The following is a 10000-nucleotide window of genomic DNA, read 5'->3' as shown; positions in this document are numbered from 1 at the left end:
AGAGACCTCAGACTAAATACAGTCTCATAGAGACCTCAGACTAAATACAGTCTCAGAGACGCCAGACTAAATACAGTCTCAGAGACCTCAGACTAAATACAGTCTCAGAGACGCCAGACTAAATACAGTCTCAGAGACGCCAGACTAAATACAGTCTCCCATTACAACCTCCTCAGATATGATCATAACAACTGAACAGATTCACATAACTTCATTGTCCAATCAGAAATATTTTGCTGTAGAGCAGTTACGCAATGTATAACTCCCCAATTTCCTGATATCCAATTGGTATATATAACATATATATACTATAATATAACCTGTATAATATGTATATACTATAATATAACCTGTATATATCATCTATATACTCTAATATAACTTATATAATATAACCTATAAAATATCATCTATATACTATACTGTAACTTATAATATAACCTATATAATATATATACTATAATATAACCTATATAATATCATCCATATACTATAATATAACTTATATAATATAACCTTTATAATAAAATATATATATACTATAATATAACTTATACAATATAACCTGTATAATATAATCTATATACTATAATATAACTTATAATATAACCTATATAATATAATATAACTTATATAATATCATCTATATACTATAATATAACCTATATAATATCATCTATATACTATAATATAACTTATATAATATAACCTATATAATATCATCTGTATACTATAATATAACGTATATAATATCATGTATATACTATAATTTAACTTATATAATATAACCTTTATAATATCATCTATATACTATAATATAACCTATATAATATCATCTATATGCTATAATATAACTTATATAATATAACCTATATAATATATATACTATAATATAACTTATATAATATAACCTATATAATATATATACTATAATATAACTTATATAATATATATATATATACTATAATATAACCTATATTTACATTTACATTTAAGTCATTTAGCAGACGCTCTTATCCAGAGCGACTTACATATATATACTATAATATAACCTATATAATATATATACTATAATATAACTTATATAATATAACCTATATAATATATATACTATAATATAACTTATATAATATAACCTATATAATAGCTCCCCAGTGTGTTTGGATGGTTTAATGATGCACGGTTTGTACCAGCAGTTGTCACACGTTTCATAACTCTCTTCAAGAGCTCCATCCAATCCACATAACACTTGCTTCATCAGCTTTCAGAATGCAATTAAGAAAGGAAGGAAGCATTTTGTGGTTTGCAGTGCTTTTATAATGACCTGCCTGCTATCTCTCCAACCGAGCTGCTGAAGAACGGAAAAGGTACATTACCATAATAAAGCAAATGGGATGACACGTGCCAGCAGGTGAAGGTGTTTTTAGGAGGACTTCCTCCTTGGGCCAGCCTTCTTTGGTGTTATGCTGATGTTGTCCATAAGGAATTCACTACTCAACTACTTAAAATACCAGAGGCCATTCTTATATTCAGAGGCTAGCTGAGTGGTAGGTAACAGAGGCCATTCTTATCTTTAGAGGCTAGCTTGGTGGTGGGTAACAGAGGCCATTCTTATCTTTAGAGGCTAGCTGAGTGGTAGGTAACAGAGGCCATTCTTATCTTCAGAGGCTAGCTTGGTGGTGGGTAACAGAGGCCATTCTTATCTTTAGAGGCTAGCTGAGTGGTAGGTAACAGAGGCCATTCTTATCTTTAGAGGCTAGCTGAGTGGTAGGTAACAGAGGCCATTCTTATCTTTAGAGGCTAGCTTGGTGGTGGGTAACAGAGGCCATTCTTATCTTTAGAGGCTAACTTGGTGGTGGGTAACAGAGGCCATTCTTATCTTTAGAGGCTAGCTTGGTGGTGGGTAACAGAGGCCATTCTTATCTTTAGAGGCTAGCTTGGTGGTGGGTAACAGAGGCCATTCTTATCTTTAGAGGCTAGCTTGGTGGTGGGTAACAGAGGCCATTCTTATCTTTAGAGGCTAGCTGAGTGGTAGGTAACAGAGGCCATTCTTATCTTTAGAGGCTAGCTGAGTGGTAGGTAACAGAGGCCATTCTTATCTTTAGAGGCTAGCTTGGTGGTGGGTAACAGAGGCCATTCTTATCTTTAGAGGCTAGCTTGGTGGTGGGTAACAGAGGCCATTCTTATCTTTAGAGGCTAGCTTGGTGGTGGGTAACAGAGGCCATTCTTATCTTTAGAGGCTAGCTTGGTGGTGGGTAACAGAGGTACAAGGTGTGTAACAGAGTACTTATCACTCACATCCAACTCATTCCCCAACACGGGTTCACATTTCCCCTATCCTCCCCTCTCCTCTAGCCTCATCCTCCTCTCTCCTCTAGCCCCATACTCCTCTCTCCTCTTCTCCTCTCTCCTTTCCTCTCCTCTAGCCCCATCCTCGTCTCTCCTCTGTCCTCTCCTCCTCTCTCCTCTGTCCTTTCCTCTAGGCTCATCCTCCCCTCTGTCCTTTCCTCTCCTCTAGCCCAATCCTCCCCTCTCCTCTGTCATTTCCTCTTCTCTAGCCCCATCCCCCCCTCTCCTCTGTCCTTTCCTCTCCTCTGTCCTTTCCTCTCCTCTAGCCATATCCTCCCCTCTCCTCTCCTCTAGCCTTAAAAACAAGAGAGGCAGATTTAGGTCTGGCCCACTCCCTCCCTCCCTCACACCGGCCAATTATAGTCCCGGGAGGCATGGATGCCTGACTCAGTCTCCTAGCAACGGGGTAAGGGATGAAACACGAGGAGGCAGCTAGTGCAGCTGGCTGGATCTGGCATTGGCAGCACATGCCGCTGTGCCACCAGCCAATTACCACTCACGCTGGCAGAGGAGAATGCAGTTGCCTAGCAACCTGCACTGTAACGCTGTACATTCTTGGTTGGGGTAGGGGGTGTGGTGGTTGTGAGGGGGGGACATAGTAGAGACAGCATCGATACAGGCTGAGACCAGTGCCTAGAGCACAGCAGATAACCACTCCAGCTACACACTCCTCCATTGATAGGCTATGGTTGCCTAGCAACTGACACACACACACACACACACACACACACACACACACACACACACACACACACACACACACACACACACACACACACACACACACACACACACACACACACACACACACACACACACACACACACACACACACACACACACAACCCAGCCTCTCAGGTGCCTGAGTTGTGGTTAACTGCATTTCCTCCATTAGCTGGAGATGGACCGGGGTATCGTGGTCTCTGAGGTCATTATGTTATGGGGGCACTGGGAAAGCACTTTACAGACCAGTACTACTCACTCCTACACTTTTACTTTTACACTAGTCAATGCTGGCTTCCTTTATATGAGCAGAGAGGGAGAGTGTGTGAGAGAAAGGGAGAGATGGAGGAGACAGAGAGAGGAGGGGAGGAGGAGACAGAGAGAAGAGGGGAGGAGGAGGCAGAGAGAGGAGCGGAGGAGGAGACAGAGAGAGGAGGGGAGGAGGAGACAGAGAGAGGAGGGGAGGAGGCAGAGAGAGGAGGGGAGGAGGAGGCAGAGAGAGGAGGGGAGGAGGAGGCAGAGAGGAGGGGGGGAGGAGGCAGAGAGAGGAGGGGTGGAGGAAACAGAGAGAGGAGGGGAGGAGGAGGCAGAGAGAGGAGGGGTGGAGGAGACAGAGAGAGGAGGGGAGGAGGAGACAGAGAGAGGAGGGGAGGAGGAGGCAGAGAGAGGAGGGGAGGAGGAGGCAGAGAGAGGAGGGGAGGAGGAGGCAGGACAGAGAGAGACGTGTTTTACTCTTCCTCTCTTCAAAATCGAATTGCACAATTCCTTATCTGCGTTCAAACCTCCATTCATAAAACTCACTGCAGGGACGTGTAATTTCCACAAAGTCTGCTCGTTTCCAGCTCTATTGTTAATCTCTTCTCTGTCAGTCATTTATGGGAATAACAAGTGAAGAAAAGAGGGGTTTGAGTAACACCGTCTCTTAAGTCATGCCCTGATGATTGAACGAGTGGAGGCCCATGGCACTATGTCTCAGACTGAAATGTTCCTACCTCTCCTCCTCAGTGCTCGGTCACTGTCTTGGTGCTGTCAGTGGCTAAAGTAACTATTTCAGCTAGCTATAACACTGACCCTGCGCGTTTAGAGCCAGCATGTCAGGTAACAGGTGGACTGAGATGTTCCTACCTCTCCTCCTCAGTGCTCGGTCACTGTCTTGGTGCTGTCAGTGGCTAAAGTAACTATTTCAGCTAGCTATAACACTGACCCTGCGCGTTTAGAGCCAGCATGTCAGGTAACAGGTGGACTGAGATGTTCCTACCTCTCCTCCTCAGTGCTCGGTCACTGTCTTGGTGCTGTCAGTGGCTAAAGTAACTATTTCAGCTAGCTATAACACTGACCCTGCGCGTTTAGAGCCAGCATGTCAGGTAACAGGTGGACTGAGATGTTCCTACCTCTCCTCCTCAGTGCTCGGTCACTGTCTTGGTTCTTTATGTTTCTGACTAAAACAACTGTTCTAGCTATATCCCTCACTCCCTTTACGTGTTCCAGCTATATCACATGTTCTAGCTATATCCCTCACTCCCTTTACGTGTTCCAGCTATATCCCTCACTCCCTTTACGTGTTCCATCTATATCCCTCACTCTCTTTCACATGTTCTAGCTATATCCCTCACTCTCTTTCACGTGTTCCATCTATATCCCTCACTCTCTTTCACATGTTCTAGCTATATCCCTCACTCTCTTTCACGTGTTCCATCTATATCCCTCACTCTCTTTCACATGTTCTAGCTATATCCCTCACTCTCTTTCACATGTTCTAGCTATATCCCTCACTCTCTTTCACGTGTTCCATCTATATCCCTCACTCTCTTTTACGTGTTCCAGCTATATCCCTCACTCTCTTTCACGTGTTCCAGCTATATCCCTGACTCTCTTCCACGTGTTCCAGCTATATCCCTCACTCTCTTTCACGTGTTACAACTATATCCCTCACTCTCTTTCACGTGTTCCAACTATATCCCTCACTCTCTTTCACGTGTTCCAACTATATCCCTCACTCTCTTTCACGTGTTCCAACTATATCCCTCACCCTCTTTCATGTGTTTCATTGACCACATACTACTCAAAATGCATGGCCGATGCATTGCTTCATTCTAAATGGGAAGCTAGTGTGGATAGTGGAGCAGACCTGCTGAGGCTGTAGAACTGACATGGAGCGTTAGAGTCAGGGCCCATTCCATTTCAATTCAGGAAGTGAACTAAAATTCTAATTCAAATTCTCCTCAATGCCTTTCAATAAGATTAAAAATAAATAAAATCTGAATTGGTTTGGTTTACTTTTTAATTGACTGGAATTTAAATGGAATTGACCCCAAATCTGGTTAGAATAGAGGTGTTTGAGAAGTGCCAGACTTAGCCTATAGAAAGAGTACGTAGAGGGATACGGGGCGGCAGACTAGAATAAACTGGGAAACCACGGCTTATCCAGGTCAATCCATCAATCACGGGGCAGTTAGTCACTCAGCGGACAGTTTCCTGACAGAGGTGTGAGTGGTTTGGGATTGAGATTGAGGAGAGTGAGAATTATGGCCATTTCCCCCTCCGGAAATCTGCTGAGGAAGTAGTGTGGTAACCTTGAGGAGGAATAGTGATAGCAGAATATACTGAGGGTACAGGCAGCGCTGAAGAGTACTGAAGTACTCATTTTGGGTGCTGGTGCCAGCACTCTAAGTTTAGGTGGTAATTATATTTTAGGGCCAATATTCTATAATTGGTACTCAAGCAGTTGAACAGTTGAGGAGCCAGTGAGCACTGGCCCAGGGTTAGGGTTAGACGAGGAAGAGGATGAAGAGGCTGAGTAGGAGGTAGAGGATGATAAAGAAGATCTGTGGATCTGTTCTTTAATTGATAAATGAGGCTCCATTACCAGAAAAGGCCATGATGAGTACCAGGTATGATTAAAGAGAACCTGAGCTAAAAGTAAGGAACATGAAACATGGATGGACGAGGGACGTCTAAGAAGGTAATGTATGATGTGTAGTAGTTCTGATGGTGTTGGTCTGGTGGTCTGTAGAGTCTGTCTGAGAGCCCTGCCTGTTAACGACTCAGATGATCTACCTCTTTGATAAATGATACTTATCTTTTCAGATTAAGTGACTTTCCCTGGGCAGAAGTGAGCAGTATTTCCCTGAGAAATAGTGAGCAATTTATTTCCTGATATTTATTTCCTATCACATACTTAATTAAGCTTGTCTAGTACAATGGGATGGAACAGAATAGTCCCAAAAGTGCCGTCCATCTGGCATTCAAGGCAGGCTCAATCTGATGCTCAAAGTATCTGAAATTTAAACCAATGCAATTCCATCTGTGCTGTAGACTGCAGAGTGTCACCTGTGTGCGTCCTCTGGTGTGCCTTGAGATGGGAGCTCTTGGTGTAGACCTTCCTGCAGCCGTTAAACTGGCAGCGGTGGACCCTCTTCTTGTTCTCAGAGATACCCCCCACGCCCATCACACACGCGCCCCCCTGCTCGCCGTCGCTGTGCCTGCCTGTGGTGTCACGCCTTGTGGGCAGGGTTGGTGCGTTTGTCGCCGCCAGCCCCACCTTCCTCGCCACCAGTTTGAGAGTGAGCGTGCCGTCCGCGGACGCCGTCAGAGTCTGGTGGGGGTCGGGCTTGACCAGATGGCGTCCCAGCTCCGGGGACGAGGGCGGCGTCAGGGAGGTGACGGCGCTCAACTGGGCTGGGTGTACCCCTCCCCCTCCAGACCCTAACCCCATCCCGTCTCTAAGTTTGGCAGACTTCAAGGCCCCAGAGAGGTGCTTCCGAGAGGGGCAGAGCAGGGGAGGTACAGGAGGGCTGGGGGGGTCCGGGAGGCTGGGGAGGAGGGGGTCTAGTAGTTCCTCTTCACTGTCCTCCTTCAGGTAGGCCGGGGTGAGCAGGCAGTCAAGCTCCTCGTCAAAGAGGTCCGACAGCCTCTTGGGCTCCGTCTGTAGATAACGCTCCAACTCCAGACATGTCTGAAGGGAGAAGAGAGAGGAGACAGGGGTCAACATACAGACTCATACATAAACCCTATGTCTTAACACTGATATTCAGGTACTCGTATAGTGGTACTGGTATCCACAGACTGGTGTACTCATAACCTTGGCTGAAGCACATGCTACATAGAATCACTACAGTGCAGATTTCAGTGGAATACTGTGCTGCTGATGGTGAACATCCCTCTAAAGCTGAGTGGATATTTCCTGTTCGGATTTGTTCACTAGATCACATCATTCAATTAAAAAAACCTGACAACTCACATAATTACTACACCAGTCAGAGCTGGGTGATATGTGGAGCTCTCTCATCAACTGATATAATGTATCCAAGTGAGCGGGCAACTAAGGCAATTGATTGATGAATAGCTCACCCCTGAGGCCCTCAATTGCCCTTCGTGCCCACCACAGGAGGTTGGTGGCACCTTTATTGGGGAGGACGGGTTCGTGGTAATGACTGGAGCGGAATCAGAGGAATGGTATCAAATACATCAAACACATGGATGTCATTCCATTTGATGCTGTCCTCCCCACAGCAGCCTCCTGTGGAGCCCACTCCAATACCCTATCATTCTGTATGTCTTTGTGACTGTATACAGGTAGATCAGAGAAGACACATCCCTGATTGGCAGATGAGTGACCACCCTGATTAGAAGCACCTGCTGCTCATTGGTTGTTCACCTGTGTCCCTCCAAATGCTGTTCTGAAAGAAACTGATTTGTACCTACACACTGAAGAAGGCTGCAGAGCCGAAACGTCTGTGTGCGCTATTCCCTGATGCAGTGAAAATAATTTAAAAAAAAACATTTTATGCGACATCTTTTTGAGTGCGGACCCATCATACCTTTTATATACGTGGAGAAAGACTGCTGCTGTATTTTTAGAACCCCAGGATAGTAGATGGTAGAACCAGCCCCACATTACCAGGCCTGGCAGCTCTGCAGAGATGGCTCATTACACACAGATTGATTACAATGGCTGGAGTGGGGAGAGGAGCCCTGAACCGACTAATCTCTCTCTCTCACACACACACACACACACACACACACACACACACACACACACACACACACACACACACACACACACACACACACACACACACACACACACACACACACACACACACACACACACACACACACACACACACACACACACACACACACACACACACACACAAGCACAGGTCTCTCTTTATTGAGCACAGATAAGCCATGCGCGCAGTTTTACAACCCTCAGATAGGGGAGAGGACAGATTTATTAAGTCATCAGTCTAGGGATTTCCTTCTGGTTTGGCCGTATGCTAAAATAACAGAATACTCCATCATAAACCTCCTGCATATACCTAGTAGACCAACTCCATCAGACAAAGCCTGGCTCTGTTCAAGAGGGACGTGTTGGGTTGTAGGGACGCTGTTCAGACGCTGTTCAGCACAGCAGCGCTATCCGCACACAACCATAAAGGTGTTTTGTTTGACGGCAGGGCCTCTCTCTCTCTCTCTGTCTCTCTCTGTCTCTCTCTCTGTCTCTCTCTCTCTCTCTGTCTCTCTCTCTGTCTCTCTCTCTGTTCTCTCTCTCTCTGTCTCTCTCTCTCTGTCTCTCTCTCTCTGTCTCTCTCTCTCTGTCTCTCTCTCTGTCTCTCTCTCTCTCTCTCTCTCTCTCTCTCTCTCTCTCCCCCGCTCTCTCCCCCGCTCTCTCTTTCTCTCTGATAGCTGTGAGTTGTGTTTGGCATGTAGAGGCTAAAGTACTCTGACAGTGGCAACGGGAGAAAACAGCAGTGCCGCGGGGCCCTTATACTAACCATTTCACCTGAGCCAGAGGAGAATGACAGACAGCTCCATTATGGAGGTGGAGGGTGTACAGACGGCATTCATCTGACAGATGAAATTCATATAACTACCCCCCCCCCCTCTTGTTTCTGTGTTCTGCACTCTAGAAATACTACAGTTTTTTATTATTTCATCTGTTGCTAGGTGATACTTTTTTGGGGGGGGGGGCTGTTAAACTAATTAGCATATTAACGTACAATTGTAAGCACCCCCAAGAGTGTGTCAATAGAGAAATGCTGCGGAAATGTCTTTCTTACCTGTTATAATGGGGACTTATTTTAAGATGCTTATAAAAAATCACCTTTTCCGTGGTTTTACCGCTCCCTTGATTGCTGAGGTCATTGTAAAATGTAATTGGAATGAACTGAATTTACGAGAGAGGCAATTTAAGTGTTGGCGACATTAAGAAGTGATAAGAAAATGGTATGCTTCAATCTTCACTGAATTCAAAAGGGAGAACAATCATCGATACAGCCATTGGTCACCGTCTGAGTCTGCTAACACTAGTGAGCTCAATATGCTCATGCAGTGTATAGTTCATGATGTGGACATGTTCAGCTTTCATGATTCATTTCAAGCTATTGCTCTCAATCCCTCCCTCCCTCTCTCTCTCTCTCCCTCCCTCCCTCCCTCCCTACTCATGGGGTTATGAGTAAAGAAAGAGGGGGAAGTAAAAATGAACGAGGAAGAGAGATGGCTGGAGAGGGAGGAGGGGAAAAGAGATGGAGAGAGAGACATGAGGGACAGAAATTAGGTATGGAAGAGAAACAGATGGATGGAGAGTGAAGGAGGGGCTGAGGAAGACCAAGAATAACCGGGTGAGCGAAGGTGTGAAAAAAGGGGAGAGAGGGAGCGAGGGCTTGCCTTGGCTCTCACAGTGGGAAGTAAAACCAATCCCGGGCCTGTGACATTCACCGTAACGGTATCCTCACAGCAGGCTAGCTAACATACGTCCAGGAGCCTTGCACTCTGAATACCCACCTCAGGGAAAGGAGAGATGAGCCTTGCACTCTGAATACCCACCTCAGGGAAAGGAGAGATGAGACTGCACTCTGAATACCCACCTCAGGGAAAGGAGAGATGAGACTGCACTCTGAATACCCACCTCAGGGAAAGGAGA

General features: G+C 45.4%; 1 protein-coding gene across 1 annotated transcript in view; it reads right to left on the bottom strand.

The window, feature by feature from the left end:
- Positions 1 to 10000, bottom strand: part of LOC139532667 (Krueppel-like factor 7) — a 61396-nt gene that overhangs the window by 6444 nt on the left and 44952 nt on the right. Inside the window, exon 3 of the mRNA XM_071330574.1 lies at positions 6403 to 7027. Coding sequence (XP_071186675.1) covers positions 6403 to 7027 — 625 coding nt within the window. The remainder of the gene's footprint in view (positions 1 to 6402; positions 7028 to 10000) is intronic.

The sequence above is a fragment of the Salvelinus alpinus genome, chromosome 10 (assembly GCF_045679555.1).
Source record: "Salvelinus alpinus chromosome 10, SLU_Salpinus.1, whole genome shotgun sequence".
NCBI lineage: Eukaryota > Metazoa > Chordata > Actinopteri > Salmoniformes > Salmonidae > Salvelinus > Salvelinus alpinus.
Note: the sequence above shows the minus strand (reverse complement) of the source record. Positions and strands in the feature narration are given on the sequence as shown.